We start from the raw sequence: 26,488 nt of genomic DNA, 5'->3' as shown, positions 1-26,488 counted from the left end.
TCAGGGCTAATGGCTCATCTGACAGATTTTTTTTTAATGATTAGTAATTGAATTAACCAGAACAAACATTTATTGTTCGGTGTCAAACAACAATTTTTCCCATTTAAAAATAATCACAGTGCAGATACATTATCTCAAAACTAGTACAAACTTGGGATCGGGACTGTGCCAGATTTCAGATCAAATGGCTCAAGCCATAGGCTGTCTGGAGCACATCAGGCTGAGTACAGTCAAAGGTAGCTTGGAGAGTGGGAATAGACTGGAGGACAAGTGGCAGATAACTAGTCTGGACCCACAACATGCCAATGCAGCACCCAGACAAACTGTTCCAATAAGCTTTCTTTTCTAGTATTCAAACGACTCGATTTTGGACAGCTGGATTTGAGACACTAACTCTACTAAAGACAACATGACGATTGTAAGAAACGGGAGTAGGCTGTTCAGCCCTCTCCTGCCTGCTCTGCCATTCATCAGGATCCTCACATCTACATTCCTACATTTTAAGGTGCAACAAAAGACAAGGAAATAATAAAGGAAAACAGAATTAAATCAAGTATTGTCAAAAAACTCAGCAAAACTCGTAAATATGTTTCAGTAACTGGTTTTAACTCATCCCATACTCATGATGCGACAGTACAAATGTTTCAGAATTTATGAGAGTGTTGATTATTTTCACTATTCTATGACATGCATTCAATCACTGCATAGCTTTGGAAAAAAACAAAGTAGGGCCTCCCTCCCATTCCCCTCCTCTAACCTAACTTTAAAGTCCACAGGTAAGCTACTCTGTGTTCTTGTTTTGGAGACTAAGTGTAGAGTAATGGTACAGTAATGTTCCTCCTGCAGGATGTTTGAGATAGCGGTGACCACTGATGCTCCTGCCGACTTCATCTGCAGGAAATGCAGCCAGCTCCAGCTCCTCACAGACCGCGTTAGGGAACTGGAGCTGGAGTTGGATGAACTGAGGATTATTCGAGAGGCTGAGAGGGTGATAGATAGAAGCTACAGGGACATAGTTACGCCAGAGAACAGAGGTAGCTGGGTAACAGTTAGAGGTGGGAAGGGGAGGAAGCAGGCAGTGCAGGGTTCCCCTGTGGTCGTTCCCCTCATCAATAAGTATACAGCTTTGGATACTGTTGGGTGGGACGGCCTAGCAGGGGTAAGCTGCAGTGACCAGGGTCTCTGGCACGAGGTCCGGCTCTGAGGCTCAGAAGGGAAAGGGGGAGAGGAGGAGAGCACTAGTTATAAGAGACTCTATAGTTGGCGGGACAGACAGGTGGTTCTGTGGACATGGGCGAGACTCTCAATGGGTTTGTTGCCTCCCGGGTGCCAGGGTCCAAGACGTTTTGGACCGTGTCTTCAGAATCCTTAAGGGGGAGGGTGTGCAGCCAGAAGTCGTGGTGCACATTGGCACCAATGACATAGGTAGGAAGAGGGGTGGGGAGCTCATTCAGGATCTCAGGGAGTTAGGCTGGAAGCTAAAAGCTAGGACAGACAGAGTCGTCATCTCTGGGTTGGTGCCGATGCCACGTGACAGTGAGGCAAGGAATAGGGAGAGAGTGCAGTTGAACACGTGGCTGCAAGGATGGTGTAGGAGGGAGGGCTTCAGGTAGTTGGACAATTAGACTGCATTCTGGGGAAGGTGGGACCTGTACAAGCAGGACGGGTTGCACCTGAACCAGAAGGGCACCAATATCCTGGGAGGTAGGTTTGCTAGCACTCTTCGAGGGGGTTTAAACTAATTTGGCAGGGGGATGGGATCCAGACTTGTAGTACAGCAAGTAGGCTCGCTGTTTGTCAGGATGTCCAAGACTGTAGGGAGGCTGTGGAGAAGGTAGCACTGACAGGGACTACTTGCGGACACAGAGATGGGTTCAAGTGCGTATACTTCAACGCAAGGAGTATCAGAAATAAGGTGGGTGAACTTAAGGCGTGGATCGGTACCTGGGACTACGATGTTGTGGCCATCACGGAAACACGGATAGAAGAGGGACAGGAATGGCTGTTGGAGGTTCCTGGTTACAGATGTTTCAGTAAGATTAGGGAGGGTGGTGAAAAAGGAGGGGGTGTGGCGTTGCTAATTAGAAATGGTATAACGGCCGCAGAAAGGAAGTTTGAGGGGGATCTGCCTCTGGAGGTAGTATGGGCTGAAGTCAGAAAGAGGAAAGGAGCAGTCACCTTGTTGGGTGTTTACTATAGGCCCCCCAATAGCAGTAGAGATGTGGAGAAACAGATTGGGAAACAGATTTTGGAAAGGTGCAGAAGCCACAGGGTAGTAGTCATGGGCGATTTCAACTTCCCAAATATTGATTGGAAGCTCTTTAGATCAAGTAGATTGGATGGGGCGGTGTTTGTGCAGTGTGTCCAGGAAGCTTTTCTAACTCAGTATGTAGATTGTCCGACCAGAGGGGAGGCCATATTGGATTTGGTACTTGGTAACGACCCGGGACAAGTGATGGGCTTGTTAGTGGGTGAGCATTTTGGTGATGGTGACCACAATTCTGTGACTTTCACCTTGGTTATGGAGAGAGATAGGTGCGTGCAACAGGGTAGGTTTTACAATTGGGGGAAGGGTAAATACGATGCTGTAAGACAGGATCTGAGGAGCATAAGTTGGGAGCATAGGCTGTCAGGGAAGGATGTCGTGGAAATGTGGAACTTTTTCAAGGAACAGATACGACATGTCCTTGATATGTATGTACCTGTCAGGCAGGAAAGAGATGCTCGTGTGAGGGAACCTTGGTTGACGAGGGAGGTTGAATGTCTAGTAAAGAGGAAGGAGGTGGCTTACATAAGGTTGAGGAAACAAGGTTCAGACAGAGCTTTGGAGGGATACAGGATAGCCAGAAGGGAGCTGAAGAAAGGGATTAGGAGAGCTAAGAGAGGGCATGAAAAATCTTTGGTGGGTAGGATCAAGGATAACCCCAAGGCCTTTTACGCGTATGTGAGAAACATGAGAATGACGAGAACGAGGGTAGGTCCGATCAAGGACAGTAATGGGAGACTGTGTATTGAGTCGGAAGAGATAGGAGAGGTCTTGAATGAGTACTTTTCTTCAGTATTTACAAATGACAGAGACCATATTGTTGAAGAAGAGAGTGTGAAACGGACTGGTAAGCTCGAAGGGATACTTGTTAGGAAGGAAGATGTGTTGGGCATTTTGAAAAACTTGAGGATAGACAAGTCCCCCGGACCTGACGGGATATATCCTAGGATTATGTGGGAAGCAAGAGAGGAAATTGCAGACCCGTTGGCAATGATCTTTTCGTCTTCACTGTCAACGGGGGTGGTACCAGGGGACTGGAGAGTGGCGAATGTTGTACCCCTGTTCAAAAAAGGGAATAGGGATAACCCCGGGAATTACAGGCCAGTTAGTCTTACTTCGGTGGTAGGCAAAGTAATGGAAAGGGTACTGAGGGATAGGATTTATGAGTATCTGGAAAGACACTGCTTGATTAGGGATAGCCAGCACAGATTTGTGAGGGGTAGGTCTTGCCTTACAAGTCTTCTTGAACTCTTTGAGGAGGTGACCAAGCATGTGGATGAGGGAACATAGAACATAGAAAATACAGCGCAGTACAGGCCCTTTGGCCCTCTTTGTTGCACCGATCCAAGCCCACCTAACCTACGCTAGCCCACTATCCTCCATAAGCCTATCCAATGCCCGTTTAAATGCCCATAAAGAGGGAGAGTCCACCACTGCTACTGGCAGGGGTAGAGCAGTGGATGTAGTGTACATGGATTTTAGTAAGGCATTTGATAAGGTTTCCCCACAGTAGGCTCATGCGGAAAGTCAGGAGGCATGGGATAGAGGGAAATTTGGCCAGTTGGATAGAAAACTGGCTAACCGGTCGAAGTCAGAGAGTTGTGGTAGATGGTAAATATTCAACCTGGAGCCTAGTTACAAGTGAAGTTCCGCAGAGATCAGTTCTGGGTCCTCTGCTGTTTGTAATTTTTATTAATGACTTGGAAGAGGGAGTCGAAGGGTGGGTCAGTAAATTTGCAGACGATACGAAGATTGGTGGAGTTGTGGATAGTGAGGAGGGCTGTTGTCAGCTGCAAAGGGACTTAGATACGATGCAGAGCTGGGCTGAGGTGTGGCAGATGGAGTTCAACCCTGTCAAGTGTGAGGTTGTCTATTTTGGAAGGATAAATAAGAATGCGGAATACAGGGTTAACGGTAGGGTTCTTAGTCAGGTGGAGGAGCAGAGGGATCTTGGGGTCTATGTACATAGATCTTTGAAAGTTGCCACTCAGGTGGATAGACCTTGTAAGAAGGCCTATGGTGTATTAGCGTTCATTAGCAGAGGGATTGAATTCAAGAGTTGTGAAGTGATGTTGCAGCTGTACAAGACCTTGGTAAGGCCACATTTGGAGTACTGTGTGCAGTTCTGGTCGCCTCACTTTAGGAAAGATGTGGAAGCTTTACCAGGATATTGCCTGGAATGGAGAATAGGTCATACGAGGATAGGTTGAGTGTGCTAGGCCTTTTCTCATTGGAACGGCGAAGGATGAGGGGTGACTTGATAGAGGTTTATAAGATGATCAGAGGAATAGATAGAGTAGACAGTCAGAGACTTTTTCCCCGGGTACAACAGAGTGTTACAAGGGGACATAAATTTAAGGTGAAGAATGGAAGGTATAGGGGGGATGTCAGGGGTGGGTTCTTTACCCAGAGAGTGGTGGGGGCATGGAATGTGCTGCCTGTGGGAGTGGCAGAGTCAGAATCATTGGTGACCTTTAAGCGGCAATTGGATAGGTACATGGATGGGTGCTTAAGCTAGGACAAATGTTCGGCACAACATTGTGGGCCGAAGGGCCTGTTCTGTGCTGTATTATTCTATGTTCTATGTATTATTGTCCCTGCTCTCCCTGCCATAACAACCTAAAGGAAAAGTAGAGAGATTTTTGCTTAGATAATGGAAACGTGTTTCAATTATGTGCATTCAATCCGAAAATAGCTACATTAAGGAAAGTAGTTAACTGTTTAATTATTATAGCTCATGTACAGTACCTGTTTTTATCAAATGAAATCCGAGCCAATCGAGATTGTAAAATAGCTGTGATCTGCAATAGGGCAGTGGAAAGAGAGAGAGAGAGAGACAGAGACACAGAGAGAGAGACAGAGACACAGAGAGAGAGACACAGAGAGAGAGAGAGAGACACAGAGAGAGAGAGAGACACACACAGAGAGAGAGAGAGACACACACAGAGAGAGAGAGAGACACAGAGAGAGAGAGAGAGACACAGAGAGAGAGAGAGAGACACAGAGAGAGAGAGACACAGAGAGAGAGAGAGAGACACAGAGAGACACAGAGAGAGACACAGAGAGAGACACAGAGAGAGACACAGAGAGAGACACAGAGAGAGACACAGAGAGAGAGAGAGACACAGAGAGAGAGAGAGAGACACACAGAGAGAGAGACACAGAGAGAGAGAGAGAGACACAGAGAGACACAGAGAGAGACACAGAGAGAGACACAGAGAGAGACACAGAGAGAGACACAGACCGAGACACAGACCGAGAGACAGACCGAGAGACAGACCGAGAGACAGACCGAGAGACAGACCGAGAGACAGACCGAGAGACAGACCGAGAGACAGACCGAGAGACAGACCGAGAGAGAGACCGAGAGAGAGACCGAGAGAGAGACCGAGAGAGAGACCGAGAGAGAGACCGAGAGAGAGACCGAGAGAGAGACCGAGAGAGAGACCGAGAGAGAGACCGAGAGAGAGACCGAGAGAGAGACCGAGAGAGAGACCGAGAGAGAGACCGAGAGAGAGACCGAGAGAGAGACCGAGAGAGAGACCGAGAGAGAGACCGAGAGAGAGACCGAGAGAGAGAGACCGAGAGAGAGAGACCGAGAGAGAGAGACCGAGAGAGAGAGACCGAGAGAGAGAGACCGAGAGAGAGAGACCGAGAGAGAGAGACCGAGAGAGAGAGACCGAGAGAGAGAGAGAGAGAGAGAGAGACACAGAGAGAGAGAGAGAGAGAGAGAGAGAGATTCAGAGACACAGAGAGAGACACAGAGAGAGAGAGACACAGAGAGAGAGACACAGAGAGAGAGAGAGAGAGAATATGAAGTGAAAAACAGATTTCAATACATAATATATATTGACACAAACATAATTAACATAATGAGTTAAGATTAATTTTTCAGCTGGTTTTATTGATCAAATTAAATTACATATAAAAAAGTAGACGAAGCTATTTAATAAATGTAAGCTTGACTTTCTAAAATTTAAAAACCTCATGTTAATTTAGTTGCAATTCATGAATATGAACACATCTTTCAAGATAAGCAAGTGTATTTTAGTTTTGCTGCTCAGTATACAAGCAGTTATTGAAAGTTAATATTCAACAAAAGCAAGCTCTATCATTAACAATAAAAAGAAACATGTGCTTTTTCATTTAGAAATCATTTACCATGGCAATCTGGTCTGCTGTTTTGTCCAACTGAGAAGCTCTGTGAAGCTATGAAAACAACATTCATAATTGATTCACTTTAGTTAGTCATTATGAGCTAAGGAAAAGCAGAACCACACATTAAAATGAACATAAAGAAAATAATCCTTAAATCCTAACTAATGCTGCATGAAACCATTTAATCAAATTCCCAAGACAATACACATCATTTAGGGTGTTATCCATGATCATCAATAATTATCATCCATTAACATTAGATATTACCAATGTTTATGTGCCAGTTTTTTTAAAAACTGTTACTGGTTAAGGCACTCACTCATGCTGCATTAGCTAAAAGGACCTTAGTGTTAAAAGAACACTTTTAGGTTCTCCTTCCTAACTGAATAGCTAGATTTCTGAATTTAGTTTAAATATGGATGTTACTGACGCATTGTAAAGAAATAATTGAAAATTTAGAACCTCTATTTCTTATTTTATGTGAAATACACTGCATTGCAGAGTACAAATGCAATGCACCTACAGCTACAGTAAAAGAGTCTTATTTGGACAAAACCACGTTGCATAAATAAATTGTTCCACTGTCCTGAATGGACAATCTTCTATTATAACAGTAACTGGAGTGAAGGAGGGATTCTCTTGGTCAACACTGATTCCACATTAACTATTTTTTACACTTTCATGGTGGTGAATAGAAACCACATTTTACAAGGATTTACAGAATGACTCAAAATACCTCAACATTTTACCTGAAGTAAACTTTGCACAACATCTTCTGCTTTTGAAATGTCTTCAATTCTGAAAATATAGTCCTTCGGACCCTAGTTATAACATGGATTAATTATTGAAATTACTCAAATTATTGTCAGTTTATTTTAAAATTCTCTTGGATAGTTCACTAAAATAGGCCAATACTCATTAACCAATTTGTCTTTCAATATATGAACTGGACTGCACAGTACACAAAGGTTCAATCACCATGCTGCTTACTACAAACAAATGATTTCAAAATGGAAGCATTCTGGCATAAAGCACAAATGCAAAACTTTATTTCTCAAAAGCAACCAGCTTCCTTAGAAGTTCACAAACATGCCATTTTGAAGAACTATCAATAAACAAATTAGATATTGAAATTTTGCTGCTTCCCATCAAGTTATGGATATCATTTTAAAATACATATACTGACCCCTTGTGGACTAATTTTATTACCAGTTTCTTTTTTGTGCTTTATTTTGTTTGTTATAAAATCCAACCAGTTTAAGTTTTTGCATTCTGAACTGACAGTCCTATTCCTGTTATCTGTTATCCTATTCCTGTGAGAAGGAATAGGATAACAGAAATAGGCACCCTACATATTCTTGAATATTGATATACTGCAATTAACTATTAATTTGTCTAACCTGGCAAAACAGCTCAAGTAAAAATGCATGCTTTTGCTCATTGCAATCTTGGTCCGTTTTTGTTGGACAATTAAAATCGAACAATGTTGGGAAAAAGCTTGCACTGCAATGTTTCATCTACATTATGTATTTTAACTCCTTCAATATTTCACAAGGCTATCATTGCAGCCTGGGGCCAGTGTCGATTTGCCTAACTACAGCATTACGTGACACAGAAGCTCTTGTGGCAGAGTAATAGTGTTCCTACTTCTGTGTTAGAAGATTCAGGTACACCTTCCAGGGAGATATAAATTTTACTTTAATAAAAATATAAGAATGACAAACAGACTTCAGAGCGACAGTCTGAACAAAACTCATACTTAGGATTTTGAAGGAATAAAGACAAACACACTAAGATTTTTTTTAAATGGGCAAATAGAATTTAAGTTATTCAGCCATCGTCAGTCATGTTTTAATGTGATAAATCTAAAGCAATAAAGTCAATTGAGAGGTTTATTAAAATAAATGTTGGGCCAATGCATTTTCATTTAACACAGGTATCTGACATATGATATACAAAACTCCCATTCTCAGAATCTACACTCGGCTGAATTTCATTCAAAAGGAATTGTGATGAAGGACTGATTAGATCATACTTATATATAGGTGAAGAGATCATTACAAGTAAAATACAAATCAATTAAAGTGGGATTTTGCTGCAAGCATGATATGTTTTAATGCAAGTTAAAACATGCAGTCTTTCACAGACCGAAATTTATTGCATAGAGCATTCAACAGCTCACTAATAAAAATGAACAATTAAGAAAAATAAGGGAAAACCATCAACCTACTCGTTCAATTTTATATGGAGCCACTAATCTTTGCTCTTTGATTAAACAGATCTAAAAGAGAAAATAAAACAATTACTGACATTCAAAATACAAAAACCCCAGATTTCAACAGTAAACTTGATTGTACTTGGTTTATGAGATGAGAACATATTAGCTGTGAACTCACTAGTCTACAAAAGGTGTATATAGGACGACTGTTTTTTGTGTGCAGAGGTGTGTGCCTCGTGGAATACAGGGCCATACAAGTAGTAGGTCAACGACCTTCTCCATTTTACCAGCTTAAATGCCACAAGCTTCTCTCTCACACTCTTTACCTTTGCTACTGTACCCACCCATCAGGGCTCATTCACTACCAATCTCATTACTACCTGCAACATCTTCCCTCGCTCACCTCAATGCCAGACCCTGCATACCATCTGCACTACCTACTCACTTGCTAAGGACCTCACCAAAAATAACAACCATGCCACCCACTTGCATCTCCTGTGATATCCGTCTTTCCCTTTAATCCAGGAGGAAAACAGCCCAAAATAGGGCAGAAAGAGTCAAAATGGTAATGTGCGACCCAACATTTAGCTTCTCATTGCTTATAAAAACTGTCAGTCGTGGAGCATGGAAACAGACTCACCTGTTCACACTAACCGTGTCCCCAAGCTAAATTAGTTCCACTTGCCTATGTTTTGCCCATATCCCTCTAAACATTTCCTATTCATGTACCTGTCCAAATGCTTTTTAAATGTTGTAACTGCTCCCGCATCCACCACTTTGTCTGGCTGTTCATTCCACACACAAACCATTCTCTCAAAAGAAAAAGGTGCCCCTCATGTCCTTTTTTAAAAACTTTCTCCTTACTGAAAATATGTCCCCTAGTTTTTAACTCCTCTGCCCTAGGGAAAGGATCCTTGCTAATCACCCCATCTATGACCCTCATGATTTTATAAACCTCTATATGGCCATCTCTTCAGCCTCCCATGCTCCAGCAAAAAAAAGTCACAACTGATCCAGCCTAGTTTTATACCTCAAACCCTTAATTCCAAATAACATCCTGGTTAATCTTTTCTGAACCCTCTTCAATTTAATAACATCCTTCCTTTAGTAAGATGATTAGAACTACACACAGTACTCCAGAAGAGGCCTCCACCACATTCTGCCTAAGGATTCAGACGGGAAACAGAGAAGAGGCAAGGCATCGATACTGTGAACATTCAAGTCAGTTCAAAGGGAGTGAGAAAGCAAGTGAACAGGCCAGAGATGCAGCCTGATCCTGTCTATGAGCTGGGTGCCTGACCGAGTGCAAATGCAGCTTGCTCCTGAGGTTCAACGATAGCTACTGTTAGCTCTGAAGTGTAGAAATGTCCTGTTCATTGATCAGAAAAGGGTCATGAGTCACAGGGGCCCACTCTGACTTCTACATTGAGAATTCTCAGTGCCCAGTTTGCTCACAGTGGATAGTACAATAAAAATCGCTAATAATGAGGCTAGATGTGTCATTACTAAGGTTGTTAACAAGCAATAATCACACTTAGTATAGGCGACAGGCTGTTGCCTAGTGAGAATATCCCGGGAACATAGATAAAAGACGCAACGCGTTGGACGTCTCACATGGTTCTGCCACATTCCCTGGCATTGTCCAGGTCACTGTGGCCCTTAGATTCTGCTTTTTATGATTATGGGTAGGTTGACAATTAGTGAGGATATTGAAGACTGTTTCCAATTCTCCTTATACATGAGTTTAAACATCCCATTTGGCAATACCAATGAAGGACATTTCATTACCTTTCCCCAGGGCAGGATTGACCGGTACGAGAAGTCATAGTTTGAAGATATTAGGAGGAAGGTATAAAGGAGACACCAGAGGTAGGTTTTTTACACAGAGTTGTGAATGCACGGAATGCGTTGCCAGCGGTGGTGGTGGAAGCAGAGTCATTGGGGACATTTAAGCGACTGCTGGACATGCACATGGAGAGCAGTGAGTTGAGGGGTGCGTAGGTTGTTACTATATTTTACATTAGGATTAAATCTCGGCACAACATCGTGGGCCAAAGGGCCTGTTCTGTGCTGTACTTTTCTATGTTCTATTACCTCATTGAAAAGATCGTGAGAACAGACACACAGCTCCCGAAAGTCAAAAAGCAGCCCTTAAAAACATTTTTTTTTTAAATCCTCATGCACTCCAATCATTATATCATTACACTTAAATACAAAGACTTCTGAAAAAAATTGCAGAGGTTACATTAACAAGTTCTGAGCTATTGCATTCACATAGCCCAAAGAGGTGCTGTTTCACTTCAGTAAAAGGCACTCCTTGTAATAATGAACAGTTCAGGTGCTGAATATGCTTCTCTACACAATAAATCTTCTGAGGTTCATCATTTCAAATTATTTACTGATGTCTTACTTTGCTCTATTGGGCAGGACCTTTAAAAGATGGCTTTTTTTTTACACAAAGGTTATTGAGGTTAGATTTGACAGTACCCTTGCTTTAACAGTCTATAGAAATCCAGCAGCATAGCTGCTGTCAGACCACTTCCTCCTAGTGCCACAAATAGCTCTTTCCACCAAGCACCCAATGCTGCAGCCTCCAGCTTGCCTGCCAGTTTCCAGTGTTACTGACTTTCCCAGCTCTAGGTTAGACAAAGGAGGAGATGAGTTAAAATGAAAACAGTAAGAATGGGAAAATGAAAAACAGCAGGGAAAGCACTGAATAATAAAAAAAAAGTCAGAAGAGGAGGGAGGAGGGAATGAGTAAGTGATAGATTGAATGAAAGGGTAAGCGAGAACACGACAGACAATTCTAGTATGCAAGACTTGGAAAACTAGTTTACACGAGAAAGAGTGAACAGAAAAGGGAAAAAAATGGTGCACACAAAGTCAGTAACTGCAAGATTCTTACCTGACGGCATGTGACGCGGAATCCACAAATTTGATTTCTAGAAATGTATGATTGAATTGAAATAAATATAAATTCACCAGAGTAATGCACTCAATAAAATTGAAAACCTGAATATACACATTTTAAACTCACTCTTCAAAAGGATTATTGTCTTTATCTTCTATCTCTTCAATTCTGCTGCATTCTCTGAAAGGGAACTGTAAATTTTCATAGGTCAGTGTCCAGTATTAATTCTAATCCCCAAGGTTTTGTTGCAGATTTCTAGCATATGCAGTCTTTTTTAAGTGTAAGTGAACAGTTATACAGTGAATTAAAACCTCATGCGATGATAATAAAAAATCTGCATTAATAGCACTAATTAATATTTGCTTGTTGAAGGTTTAGCACATGGAATCTGTGATAAGACATCCACCGATTTGCAGACAGCCTCTGACAGAAGATTTTAGAACAACTCATTTTGAGGTTTAATACTGTAGATGATCCAGTTTGTGGATAAAAAGGAGATACTAGGTTTGAGGTAGGCGGAGATAACTTGTCTGAAGAACAACCACCTTTAGCCCATTTCTCCTTTCTATGAAACTGTTCTGAACAAAGTTTCAGATCAAAACCCACTGGAAGATATTATTGCCACAAGTGGGGGATTCTTAAAGAAAGTGGCCTTCATTGCTGTAACCTGAGCTTTTAAAAAAAAATCCAATATCTATCACCAAGTACTCCAGATAAAAAGAATTCTGTTAACTATAACTGATGCAGCAAAAAATCCAGTGCCAACAGCTTCTGAACAAAGTGATTTCAGCTACAGATCAACATTTGGAGTAATTCTGTGAATAATTATTTTATACTGAATTTTACTTCTACTTGGCCAAAATACATTTAAGATAACAATTGTAGAGTATTATATTTTTTCCCAGACTTGGAGGTTGTGTTAGTTTTCAAGAAGGGTAATTGTGTATTCACATCGTCTAAACCTTTTGTTAAAAATCTTTACATCATTTTCCAGGGCAAAGTTCATTTGCAACTAGTTCTTTAATTATTTCAAAAGGAATTCAGTTGACTTTTTTCTGATACTGACTTAGACGCAGTATGATGATGTAACTGGCAATCTCACTTCCCTTTTTCAATTCAAATTTTGTTATGACCAGTAAAGGTAAAGTCAGAGAAATCAGAATAAAAGAATGACGAGAGTAAGATTAGGGCCAATCAAGGATAGTAGTGGGAAGTTGTATGTGGAGTCAGAGGAGATAGGGGAAGCACTAAATGAATATTTTTTGACTGTATTCACTCTAGAAAATGATCATGTTGTCGAGGGGAATACTGAGATACAGGCTACTAGACTAAGTGGGATTGAGGTTCACAAGGAAGAGGTATTAGAAATCCTGCAGAGTGTGAAAATAGATAAGTCCCCTGGGCCAGATGGGATTTATCCGAGGATCCTCTGGGAAGCCAGGGAGGAGATTGCCGAGCCTTTGACATTGATCTTTAAATCGTCATTGTCTACAGGAATAGTGCCAGAAGACTGGAGGATAGCAAATGTGGTTCCCCTGTTTAAGAAGGGGAGTAGAGACAGCCCTGGTAATTATAGACCAGTGACCCTTACTTCAGTCGTTGGTAAAGTGTTGGAAAAGGTTATAAGAGAGAGGATTTATAATCATCTAGAAAGGAATAATTTGATTAGGGATAGTCAGCATGGTTTTGAGAAGGGTAGGTCGTGCCTCACAAACCTTATTGAGTTCTTTGAGAAGGTGACCAAACAGTAGATGAGAGTAAACCGGTTGATGTGGTGTATATGGATTTCAGCAAAGCGTTCGATAAGGTTCTCCACAGTAGGCTATTGTACAAAATGTGGAGGAATGGAATTGTGGGAGATATAGCAGTTTGGATCAGTAATTGGCTTGCTGAAAGAAGACAGAGGGTGGTGGTTGATGGGAAATGTTCATCCTGGAGTCCAGTTACTAGTGGTGTACCACAAGGGTCAGTGTTGGGTCCACTGGTGTTCGTCATTTTTATAGATTGCCTGGATGAGGGCGTAGAAGGGTGGGTTAGTAAATTCGCAGACGACACTAAGGTTGGTGGACTTGTGGATAGTGACGAAGGATGTTGTAGGTTAGAGAGAGACATAGATAAGCTGCAGAGCTGGGCTGAGAGGTGGCAAATGGAGTTTAATAAGGTGATTGGTCAGAGTAACCGGAATGCAAAGTACTGGGCTAATGGTAAGATTCTTGGTAGTGTAGATGAGCAGAGAGATCTCGGTGTCCATGTACACAAATCCTTGAAAGTTGCCACCCAGGTTGACAGGGTTGTTAAGGTGGCATACAGTGTCTTGGCCTTTATTAATAGAAGGATCGAGCTCCGGAACCAAGAGGTTATACTGCAGCCATACAAAATTCTGGTGCGGCCACACTTAGAGTATTGTGTACAGTTCTGGTCACCACATTATAAGAAGGACGTGGAAGCTTTGGAAAGGGTGCAGAGGAGATTTACTAGGATGTTGCCTGGTATGGAGGGGAGGTCTTACGAGGAAAGGCTGAGGGACTTGAGGCTGTTTTCGTTGGAGAAGAAGGTTAAGAGGTGGCTGAATAGAGATATATAAGATAATCAGAGGGTTAGATAGGGTGGACAGGGAGAGCGTTTTTCCAAGTATGGTGACGGCGAGCACAAGGGGGCATAGCTTTAAATTGAGGGGTGATAGATTATAGGACAGATGTCAGAGGTAGTTTCTTTACTCAGAGTAGTAAGGGTATGGAATGCTTTGCCTGTAGTAGATTCGCCAACTTTAAGTGCATTCAAGTCATCATTGGACAAACATATGGACGCACATGGAATAGTGTAGGTTAGATGGGCTTCAGATTGGTATGACTGGTTGGCGCAACATCGAGGGCCAAAGGGCCTGTACTGTGCTGTAATGTTCTATGTTCTAAGTCCCAGAGGAGACAGAGCTACTCTCTCACTAGAGAGAGAAGACCCCGCTATTGTGTTGAACCTGAGGGTCACCATTGCGTAGGCAAGATAGAGTAGGCGGAATCTTCATGGTGATCCCAGTCAATGTGGGAATTGACAGTGCTGTTGGCATCATGCTGCATCGCAAAACAGCCAACTGAGTTGTCTGGCCTAATGCCAATTCTGACTGAAAACAATGAAACCATAATGTAGACAATACCAAATACTAATAATATTGCCCATAAGACACATGCTTTCCTCAGGTCAGTCAGCTTTTTGGCTTGCATTAATACAATAAATTCCATCTTTCTTTGTATATGCTTGGAAATAGGAATACCCCATCATCCCATGGAGAGTTATATGGTCATAGAGATGCACAGCTAGGAAACAGACCCTTCGGTCCAACTCATCCATGCCAAACAGATATCCTAAATTCATCTATTCCCATTTGCCAGCACTTGGGCCATATCCCTCTAAACCCTTCTTATTCATATATCCATTAGATGCCTTTTAAATGTTGAAATTATAGCAGCCTCCACCACTTCCTCTGACATCTCATTCCATACAGGCACCTCTGCGTGAAAAGGTTGCACCATAGATTCCTTTTACATTTTTCCCCCTCACCATAAACCTGTGCCCTCTAGTTTTGGACTCCCCACCCCAGGGAAAAGATCTTGTCTATTCACCCTATCCATGCCCCTTGTGATTTTATAAACCTCTATAAGGTCACCCCTCAGCCTCCAACGCACCAGCCTATTCAGCGTCTCCCTTTAGCTCATAGCCTCCAAACCCAGCAACATCTTTGTAGATCTTTTTTAAACTCTTTCAAGTTTAACAACATCTTCCCTCGAGCAGGGAGACCAGAATTGTACATAGTATTCCGAAAGTGGCCGAACTAATGTCCTGTACAGCCACAACATGATCTCCCAACTTATATATACAATGCACTGACCAATAAAGGCAAGCTTTCTTCACTACCCTGCTCCACTTTCAAGGAAATATGACTCTACACTCCAAGTTTAGTATAAATGTACAGTATTACACAACAAAACAATACATGAATTTCAAGAATACAAACTGGACTAACCCAAAATTTCCTTTCTATCTATTTGGAAAGTTTGTTGTATAACCAAAATAAACTTTTTCCTCCTTAGTTGCTTGCTGCTACTGCTTTACTCCTCCTCTCTCTGTAGTTCTCTTTCCTCTTTCTAACTTCCTATTTCTCTTGATCACTCTTTCTCGAACCTCCTCATTCCTGTCTTCTTGATCCTCATATGTTTGTATTTCTCTCTTTCATTCTGTACTGTTTATTTTTCCTATCTGCTTTGATTAGTTTCTTTCTTTTTTTTATTTTTGTGTCATTGGTACAGTTGAGTATCTTCAAACTTTCTTTAAAATTTAGTCTGTATCCATGACCAGAAAAGTGCCTGGCGCGATCAGATCCCATTGCAGTCAGGACTTGTAGCCTTGTTTGCATGTTCACCTTATGTTGTCCAAAGCCCCACGATGGCACCTTTTATTCTCTCCACTCCAATGCCAATTCCCCATACAACCAACTGCTTTGTTAAAGTATTTTGTGAATTTTCTTACAAAACATGAAAACTGAATGTTAAACACAATCAAAAGTTGACTAGATTCAGTTTCTCAACAATAAAAGATACAATAAAAGTAAGCACCAGCGATGGCAAACACTGGATTGAGGGTACACAATTCATCCTCAGGAATTTGAACAACTTGTATTTAAAAAGATAATATGATCAGTGACAAAGCTCTGCATTTGGGACCAGAAGTTTATGCCACTCAGGTAAGAAAGGTTACACTGATGTGGAAAATTGCACCACCAACACTTAGACTGGATTAGATTACTTACAGTGCGGAAACAGGCCCTTCGGCCCAACAAGTCCACACTGCCCTGCCGAAGCACAACCCACCCATACCCCTACATGTACCCCTTACCTAACACTATGGGCAATTTAGCATGGCCAATTCACCTGACCTGCACATCTTTGGACTGTGGGAGGAAACCGGAGGAAACCCACGCAGACACGGGGAGAATGTGCAAACTCCACACAGTCAGTCGCCTGAGGCGGGAATTGAACCCGGGTCTCTGGCGCTGTGAGGCAGCAGTGCTAACCACTGTGCCACCGTGCCGCCCACTTGAGATGCAAATTACAAACTAAAGGACTTGAAAGGAAAATAGAAGAACAAGGCAAGTTTAAACTTACCAGTGAACACCAAATATCCAATCACAAGCACCAAAAGTACAGTACAGCTATAATATTCAAAAAGTACTATAAAGATGAATAGATATAGAATAACATATGTGAACTGCAAACATGAAAATAATTCTTACTGACAGTACCTTTAAAACAGGTTCTGATATTTGATCTGGTTCAAAGATCAGGGATTTCGAACATATCTTCAGGGAACCTTTAAACGTTCTGCAACAAACAAATTAAAAATGCTGGTGTCCACATAAATACATTATGACAGATATTTAATCATACTGAACTCAAATCTCTGCATTTCCTTTTGATGTACAGAAACTAGCCCATTGGAAACAATGTAATAAGTATTTTTTTAAAAATTAAACAATCCACCCCCAATAGAAAGCATTACTACAACATGGATATACATTTAATGAAATTAAAAAATGTAACTGATACAGACAAAATAAAACACAATGGAACAGGAGTAGACTTGCCAACTTTAAGGTCATTTAAATGGTCACTGGATAACATATGGATGAAAGTGTAATTGTGTAGGATAGATGGGCTTCAGATTGGTGCAACATCAAGGGCTGAAGGGCCTGTACTGCACTGTAACGTTCGATAAAAGAAAGCAGTGTTGCTGAGTGCATTGCGACTTTCGTATAAAATATGAATACAGAGCACAAGGTGTTTGCTATAGTTATTGCTCAGTTGGCTGGACAGCTGTCTTGTGATACAGAGTGATACCAACAGCATGGATTCAATTCCCACTCTACTAAGGTCATCATTAATGTCCTACCTTCTCAACCTCTCCCTTCATGTGAGCTAACCCTCAGCTAACCCTCCCAACACCAGTCATCTCTCTCTCATGAAACAGCAGCCCTATGGTCCTCTGGATCTATGGCTACTTTATCTTTAATAAAAACCAAAACTAACCAAGTTTAGCTTCTTACAAAATGTAAACCATTTCAAGAAATAAACATCAACTCGGACAAATAACTAACTGAGGCACACAATACTTTACAAGATAGGGAAAAGGATCTCACTAGATGTGAACTTTTTACGTATTTTCAATTGTACACCACAAAGAAAGTTTGACATCAATGTTAAAAATGGTATCTTTTTCTTATCCATAAATGATTGAAGACATGCCACCAGTCCTGGCAGCCCTCTCCCAAGTGGTCAGTCATCATGAGTAGCAATAACAGCAACAGTGGTCTCAACTAACATTCATCTGCAGCCAGTCCCAGCAACGAGATGTCAATCTAAAAAGTGACAGTGCTGAACCTTCTCCCAAATCAATATTGAAAGACGTCAATTGTGGCAATTTTCCCACTTTTTAAGTGCATAATTTAATTATTTTCAATTATGGGTTAAAGTATTTGGCCTTTAACCATTTGGATCAAGGTCTAGAAATTCAACGCAGATCCTAGCACACAGTATGCTTAAAACTAAGGATTAGACTAGATTAGATTACTTACAGTGTGGAAACAGGCCCTTCGGCCCAACAAGTCCACACCGCCTCGCCGAAGCGCAACCCACCCATACCCCTACATCTACCCCTTACCTAACACTACGGGCAATTTAGCATGGCCAATTCACCTGACCTGCACATCTTTGGCCAATTCACCTGACCTGCACATCTTTGGCCAATTCACCTGACCTGCACATCTTTGGCCAATTCACCTGACCTGCACATCTTTGCACATCTAAGGAATGTTCCAATTTGTAACAAATTTCAGGGAGCATTAATCTCCACAATGCATGCTATTTTTTTTCTTAGCTTCAAATTAACTGCTTTACAGATCATAGTTATACTTCACACAGCCTCCCAATTGCCAGGCAACCAGTAAACTGAGACATTTTAACTCTCCTGCTTGAATACATACACAGTCAAAGGCAGGTATCACTTACACAATACAATAACTTAGATTGACATTTCAAGATTCCATACAGTACCTTTTTTCCCCTTTGTTGTTGATAAATACATGATAAAATGTGTGATGGTCAAAGTAATATTCTTCAAGGTCAAGCATCAGCAGAGAAAACCTGCTCAATGTGAAAAAAAATAAATGTGAACCGGAGATCTAAAAGAAAGTTATGCCCACACTATACATTTGTATTTTTATTTAGCAGTTACAAAGTACAGCTCTTAAGATTTGTACACAATTTACTTACACAGTAGGTATCTGCAGTTTTCAAATCAAACACACAAATCAAATATGCAGTCTTTAACATCTCAGCTTTAGACCAAATGTCTCTCACATGTGACAGAGTATCAAGCATACACAATGAAACAAAGAAAACTCTACCAAGAAGCCAAGTACATATACAACATAACTATCATAAGAATCCTGGAAAATTTAGCACAATTACAGAGCAAAGATGGGGATGAACTGTTTCTGTTCCCATCCACTCGCCCCCAAGACATTTATGTGCAATAATTTACACCAGCTTTAGACTGAACCTCTGATGTATGTAAATTTCCTCAATCATTTGCACATTCCCCTAATACTTCCCCCAAAACCCAATCAGATAATTACCATCGTTTGGCTCCAAGAAATGCAAAACTTGCGCCCTTACTTCCTCCTCCCTTACTTCCCTCCAAGGCCCCAAGGGACACTTCCATATCCGCCACAAATTCACTTGCACCTCCACACACATCATCTATTGCATCCGCTGCACCCGATGTGGCCTCCTCTATATTGGGGAGACAGGCCGCCTACTTGCGGAATGTTTCAGAGAACACCTCTGGGACACCCGGACCAACCAACCCAAACACCCCATAGCCCAACACTTCAACTCCCCCTCCCACTCCACCAAGGACATGCAGGTCCTTGGACTCCTCCATCGCCAGACCATGGCAACACGATGGTTGGAGGAAGAGCGCCTCATCTTCCGCCTGGAAACCCTCCAACCACAAGGGATGAACTCAGATTTCTCCAGTTTCCTCATTTCCCCTCCCCCCACCTTGTCTCAGTCAAATCCCTCGAACTCAGCACCGCCTTCCTAACCTGCAATCTTCTTCCTGACCTCTCCGCCCCCACCCCCACTCCGGCCTATCACCCTCACCTTGACCTCCCTCCACCTATCGCATTCCCAATGCCCCTCCCCCAAGTCCCTCCTCCCTACCTTTTAGCCTGCTGGACACACTTTCCTCATTCCTGAAGAAGGGCTTTAGACCAAATGTCTAAATGTCCGAAACGCTGATTCTCCTGTTCCTTGGATGCTGCCTGACCTGTTGCGCTTTTCCAGCAACACATTTTCAGCTCTGATCTCCAGCATCTGCAGTCCTCACTTTCTCCTCCAAGTCTACAGACCAGAGCATGCATATTTCTGGCACTTAAACCAGTTCCTAACAGCATAAAGTTACATGAAATGTATTGGTGGAATCCAAAGTCACTATTTTTGCTCTTTTAACATGATTTTTGGATTTCTTTTTAATGAGACCTGCAAAGTCTTTTTTACAAAATTTCAAACCTTTATCACATCAGATACATTAAAAACAGAAAAACTATAACCACATTTAAAAAAAAATGCAGTGTTTAATTCAGATGAAGGACAGTTTAATGCCTTCAAAAGTTAATATTCATATCATTAAGAGGTACCTAAAGAAAGAATATGGCATATGAACCATGATTTTGTTTTATTTTATTAGATTAGATTCCCTACAGTGTGGAAACAGGCCCTTCAGCCCAACAAGTCCACACCGACCCTCCAAAGAGCAACATACCCAGACCCATTCCCCCCTGACTAATGCACATAACACTACGGGCAATTTAGCATGGCCAAATCACCTGACCTGCACATCTGTGGGAGGAAATCCATGCAGACATGGGGAGAATGTGCAAACTCCACACAGTTGACCAAGACGGGAGTTGAATCTGGGCCCCTGGCGCTGAGGTAGCTGTGCTAACCACTAAGCCACCATGCTGCTCAAGAACCCAATCTTAATGTCCTAATTTTTACTTACTCTACAATGGATCTGTTAAAATGTATTTATTTAATGTGTCCATCCCTTACTGACCTCGCACTGAGTCACTTGCTAGATCATTTTAAAGGCAGTTAAGAGTCAAACACATTGCTATGTGTCTGGACTCACATGTTGGTGAGACCAGATAAGGATGGCAGCTTGACCTGCCTAAAGGCCATCAGTGAGCCACGTGGGTATTTACAACAATCATTACATGGGCACTGGTAGACAAGCTTACAATTTCAGATTTTCATGGAATTAAAATTTCAACATTTGCCACAATGGGGATTCAAACCCATCTCACCAGGAGATTAGTCTGGGATGCTGGATTCATAGTCAAGCGACATTACCACTACACTGCTGCCTCCCCGATCTACAGTAGGCAACAAAGACTCTTAAGTAATTTCTGTATAAATTGCTATCAGTAAGAGCTCGCTGTTTAACTATAGTCATCAGAATGCTGAAGATGCCTGGGCAAGGTTAAGGCACTCAGTTAGCTGACTGTTGACACATGGGGATCAGTGGGTCATCCAAAGCTCAATGCTACAGACAACAAATTATAGGAACATAAAAGCAGGAATAGAGCAATTTAGCCCCATAGATTTATGTTGGCATTCAACAAGATGATGGTTGATCTGCAACTATTTATCTGCCTTTGTCCTACTTTCTGAATACCTTTGGTTAACAAAAATCCAGAAATCAGATTTAAAAATAATAAATGATCTAACATTCTACCACAGTTTGTGTAGAAGTGTTTCCTAACAGAAAACAAACATGAAGGGGGTCCTCAAAGCCTCCCTGAGAAAGTACACTATCCCCACGGTTTCGTGGGAACCTCTTGCCCAAGACTAACCAAAGCTACTTCTATGAAGAAATCAAACATTTCGAGCGGGTCTGACAAACCCAGGTATAGGCAAACAAACAGAAGCAGCACAAGGAAAAGCAAGCATCCTACCCACCCACATCTTCAAACATCACCTGTCCCACTTTGGGCAGGGTCTGAGGATCCAGCATTCAACTGTTTCGATTCCTTCCAGAGGGGAAGTCAGTCATTCCAGATTTCAAGAGACTAAGGAGTTAGAAAACATCTAATGTGGTTCAAAAACAAAAATTGCTAGCGGAACTCAGCAGGTCTGACAGCATGTGTAGGATGAAAGCAGAGGTAACATTTTGAGTCCAGTGACCCTTCTTTGCAATACACGAGTTTCGCAAAGAGTTCAATAGCTCCATCTTTAACTTAGTCTCTGATCTGGAGGTTGTGGAGTATAATCACCTGATGAAAGAGCAGCGCTTCAAAAGCTAGTGCTTCCAAATAAACCTGTTGGACTATAACCTAGTGATGTGTGATTTTTAACTTCATCCACCCCAGTCCAACACCAGTATCTCCAAATAATTATACCATGATGGCAACTTAAATTTATATAGTACAGAAAATGTTGAACCTATTCAGACAAAAGCTGACAAGTGACAAGAGGAAGCAGTAAGAGGAATGAAAGAATAATTGAAAACATAGGTAGCAATGCGATGGCTGTGAAAAGCCTACTGAGAAAATTAAAGTTACAAGTTGCATTGGCAAAGATTAGGGCAGATACATTTCAATGAAGCAGTTAAGTCCAGGAGCCATAAATTGCAAGTCAATCCTCCAATTCTGACGACAAATAATCAATGGATCCCTACAGTGTGGAGAGATGCCATTCAGCCCATCGAGTTTGCACTGACCCTCCAAAGAGCATCCCACCCAGACACCCAACCTATCCCCACATGGGCAATCCACCTAACCTGCACATCTCTGGACTGTGGGAGGAAACCCACACAGATACAGGGAGAACATGCAAAGACTAGACAGACAATTGCCCAAGGCTGAAATTGAACCCAGGTCCCTAGCACTGGTGATAACTGCAGTGCTAACCACTGAGCCACCCAAATAACTCTTGGCTGGACATCAGTAAGATGACTATTACATTACAATACTGGCAGCTTGCATGTTTTCTAAAAAATGTATGCTCAGTTGTGTAAGCACTCCATCATTGAGATACTTGTCCAACTAGTCATACCATAATTCAATTTTGAGCTTCAGCAGTTATCAGCAAATTATTTAACTGTATTTCAAACAGAACTTTTTTCCATAGCGATAAAGAGCATGAAGTTTATTAAAATTCCTGAAAGATTGAAAGAAAACTAAAGCCCTGTGGTCAATCTAGCTAAGAGAGATTATTAAACCTGGCATCGGCCTTGTCTCTATGGCTCAAGTTATTCACGAGATACACATTATGATCCATGACTCACATTCGCTGCACTCATAAATAAATACATTTTATGACAAGGATGGTCTATCTTTCAAACCATTGTGTTGATTTTGTTCAAATAAACGTAGTGAATAACCAAACAAAAATCAAGAAAACAAGATTGTAACAAAAAACAGTCTGGAGGAGAGAAACGTTTCCTGTCCCAATTACCAGATGGACTAGAGCTGGGAATGGTAAATAGTACACAGTCATTTTAACAAAATTAAAAATCACACAAGGCCAGCTTATAGTTGAACAGATTTATTTGGAATCACTAGCTTTCGGAGTGCTGCTCCTTCATCAAGTGATTGACAACCACCTAATGATGGAGCAGCACTCTGAAAGCTACTGCTTCTGATTAAACCTGTTAGACTATAACCTGGTGTTGTGTGATATTTAACTTTGTACACCCCAGTCTTTCACCAGCTCCTCCAAATCATGACTTTAACAAAAGCTTTTTTTTTGTTTTTAAATTGCAATACCAATTAAACAATAGTGTGCAAGAAACTCTGAAATTATTCAAACCTACAAACCCAGGATGAAGACGTCAGAAGGAGATTTAAACAAACTGATGCTGATCCAAGTCTGACACCAGGGACCTCCTGAGCTGAGAACACAGCCACCCTGACCCCGAGAGAGCCCACCCCCTTCACAACACCCCCAAACCCACCCTGACCCCGAGAGAGCCCCCCCCCTTCACAACACCCCCAAACCCACCCTGACCCCGAGAGAGCCCCCCCCTTCACAACACCCCCAAACCCACCCTGACCCCGAGAGAGACCCCCCCCTTCACAACACCCCCAAACCCACCCTGACCCCGAGAGAGACCCCCCCCTTCACAACACCCCCAAACCCACCCTGACCCCGAGAGAGCCCACCCCCTTCACAACACCCCCAAACCCACCCTGACCCCGAGAGAGCCCACCCCCTTCACAACACCCCCAAACCCACCCTGACCCCGAGAGAGCCCACCCCCTTCACAACACCCCCAAACCCACCCTGACCACGAGAGAGCCCCCCCCCCTTCACAACACCCCCAAACCCACCCTGACCCCGAGAGAGCCCCCCCCCTTCACAACACCCCCAAACCCACCCTGACCCCGAGAGAGCCCCCCCCCTTCACAACACCCCCAAACCCACCCTGACCTGGAGAGACCCCCCCTTCACAACACCCCCAAACCCACCCTGACCCCGAGAGAGCCCCCCCCTTCACAACACCCCCAAACCCACCCTGACCCCGAGAGAGCCCACCCCCTTCACAACACCCCCAAACCCACCCTGACCCCGAGAGAGACCCCCCCTTCACAACACCCCCAAACCCACCCTGACCCCGAGAGAGCCCACCCCCTTCACAACACCCCCAAACCCACCCTGACCCCGAGAGAGCCCCCCCCTTCACAACACCCCCAAACCCACCCTGACCCCCTTCGCCCCCAGAGCTGACCGTAAGCCTGCAGACTGCACCCTGACTCCAGGCCCAGGGCCGAGCCCTGACTCCAGGCCCAGGGCCGAGCCCTGACTCCAGGCCCAGGGCCGAGCCCTGACTCCAGGCCCAGGGCCGAGCCCTGACTCCAGGCCCAGGCCCCGCGGGAGGGTGTCGCCGGGCCCCGGTCTCGGGCCTGTTTGTGTCAGCAGAGCCGCGGACTGGAGTGAATCAGCAGCGGGCAGTGCGCGGGGCCGGGGCCGGGGCCGGGCCCCTGTGCTCACCTCTCCCTGCAGCGGAGCTGCTGCTTCTCCACGAAGGCCATCGGGAGGCGACAACACACCGGGCCCACGGCCCACGGCCCACAGCCGGACACGGGAACACAGCACTGTCCCGTCCCCCACAAACACACACCGCCCCCGGCCTCAGGGACAGGGACCGCCCCCCGGGCTCAGGGACCGCCCCCTCGGCCTCAGGGACCGCCCCCGGGCTCAGGGACCGCCCCCCCCGGGCTCAGGGACCGCCCCCTCGGCCTCAGGGACCGCCCCCCCCGGACTCAGGGACCGCCCCCCCCGGGCTCAGGGACCGCCCCCCCCGGGCTCAGGGACCGCCCCCCCACGGGCTCAGGGACCGCCCCCCCTCGGCCTCAGGGACCGCCCCCCGGCCTCAGGGACCGCCCCCCCAGACTCAGGGACCGCCCCCTGGCCTCAAGGACCGCCCCCCGGGCTCAGGGACCGCCCCCCGGGCTCAGGGACCGCCCCCTGGCCTCAGGGACCGCCCCCCCAGACTCAAGGACCGCCCCCCGGGCTCAGGGACCGCCCCCTGGCCTCAGGGACCGCCCCCCCAGACTCAGGGACCGCCCCCTGGCCTCAAGGACCGCCCCCCCAGACTCAAGGACCACCCCCCGGGCTCAGGGACCGCCCCCCGGGCTCAGGGACCGCCCCTGCACAGGGACCTCCAGGGTCAGCGATCCCTCCCCGGGGACAGGGTCCGCCCGCTGGGATGATGGGGGGGGGCAGTGGGTTGGTGTGGGGTGGGGGCATGGACCTGACAAGGGAGTCACGGAGGGAACGGTGATAGGGGTGGTGTGGGGTATGTGTCCCTGAGGGTGGGGTCTGTCTGTAGGTGGTGATGTGATGTACCTGGAGGTTGGTGGGTAGAAGGTGAGGATTGTGGAGGGGGGGGTGGGGGTTTCTGTCCTTGTTGCGGTGGGAGGGGTGGGGGGTCCAAGGGCAGTGGTGCGGGAGGTGGAGGAGATGCACTTTACACCATGTAAAACCTGGACACACACCTACCTGCCCCCCCCCACCCCCAGCACCATCCAAGGCCCCAAAGAATCCTTCCACATCCAACAGAGATTGACTTGCACTTCCACACACATCACCTACTGTGTCTGTTCCTCTCAATTGTGGTCTCCTCCACATTTGGGAGACAGGATGCCAACTTGTGGAATGTTTCAGAGAACATCCCTGGGACACACGAACCAAACAACCCCACCACGCTGTGGCTGACCACTTTAACTCTGTCCTACTCCACCAAGGACGTACAAGTAAAGGGCCTCCTACACCACCAAAGTCTAGCCACCCAATGCCTGGAGAAAGAAAGCCTCATCTTCCACCTTGGGACCCTTAAACCACACGGGATCAAGGTCGATTTCACCAGTTTTCCCATTACCCCCCTCCCCACCTTATCCCAGGCCCAACCCTCCAACTCGACACAGCCCTTTTGAACTGTCCTACCTGTCCATATTCCTTCCTACCTATCCACACACCCCCTCCTTTCTGACCTATCACCTTTTTCCCCACCTTCATCTACCTTTTGCATTCTCAGCTACTTCCCCTGAACCCCACCCCGCTCCCATTTATCTCTCAGACCCCTTGGGCTACTGATAAAGAACTTATGCCTGAAACGTCGACTGTCCAGCTCCTTAGATGCTGCCTGACCAGCTGTGCTTTTCCAGCACCACACATTTTGACTCTGATTTGCAGTGCCCACCTTCTCTCTGTTTGAATTCTGTCTCATTTAGCACGGTGATGGTACCACACAACACCATGGAGGTTATTCTCATTGTGAAGGCTGGACTTTGTCTCCACTGGCACTGTGCAGTGGTCAC

The 26,488-nt window shown here is 44.3% G+C and overlaps 1 protein-coding gene across 3 annotated transcripts in view; it reads right to left on the bottom strand.

The window, feature by feature from the left end:
- The window catches only part of nsmaf (neutral sphingomyelinase (N-SMase) activation associated factor), a 110,648-nt gene extending 85,844 nt beyond the window's left edge, over positions 1-24,804 (bottom strand). Inside the window, exons 1-9 of one of the 3 annotated variants that reach the window (XM_072571588.1) lie at positions 24,660-24,804; positions 18,654-18,743; positions 16,847-16,925; positions 11,680-11,744; positions 11,548-11,584; positions 8,655-8,705; positions 7,174-7,245; positions 6,428-6,475; positions 5,015-5,067 (exon numbers count right to left, since the gene is read on the bottom strand). In XM_072571588.1, coding sequence (XP_072427689.1) covers positions 5,015-5,067; positions 6,428-6,475; positions 7,174-7,245; positions 8,655-8,705; positions 11,548-11,584; positions 11,680-11,744; positions 16,847-16,925; positions 18,654-18,743; positions 24,660-24,700 — 536 coding nt within the window. In that variant the 5' untranslated portion in view covers positions 24,701-24,804. Of the gene's footprint in view, positions 1-5,014; positions 5,068-6,427; positions 6,476-7,173; positions 7,246-8,654; positions 8,706-11,547; positions 11,585-11,679; positions 11,745-16,846; positions 16,926-18,653; positions 18,744-23,481; positions 23,571-24,659 lie in introns of those variants that run through there. The other 2 variants (XM_072571590.1, XM_072571589.1) reach the window with 2 other exon arrangements.
- Between the last annotated feature and the right edge of the window lie 1,684 nt (positions 24,805-26,488).

The sequence above is a fragment of the Chiloscyllium punctatum genome, chromosome 5 (assembly GCF_047496795.1).
Source record: "Chiloscyllium punctatum isolate Juve2018m chromosome 5, sChiPun1.3, whole genome shotgun sequence".
In the NCBI taxonomy this organism is placed as follows: Eukaryota; Metazoa; Chordata; class Chondrichthyes; order Orectolobiformes; family Hemiscylliidae; genus Chiloscyllium; species Chiloscyllium punctatum.
The sequence above is the reverse complement of the archived record's forward strand: the minus strand, read 5'-3'. Positions and strand labels throughout refer to the sequence as shown.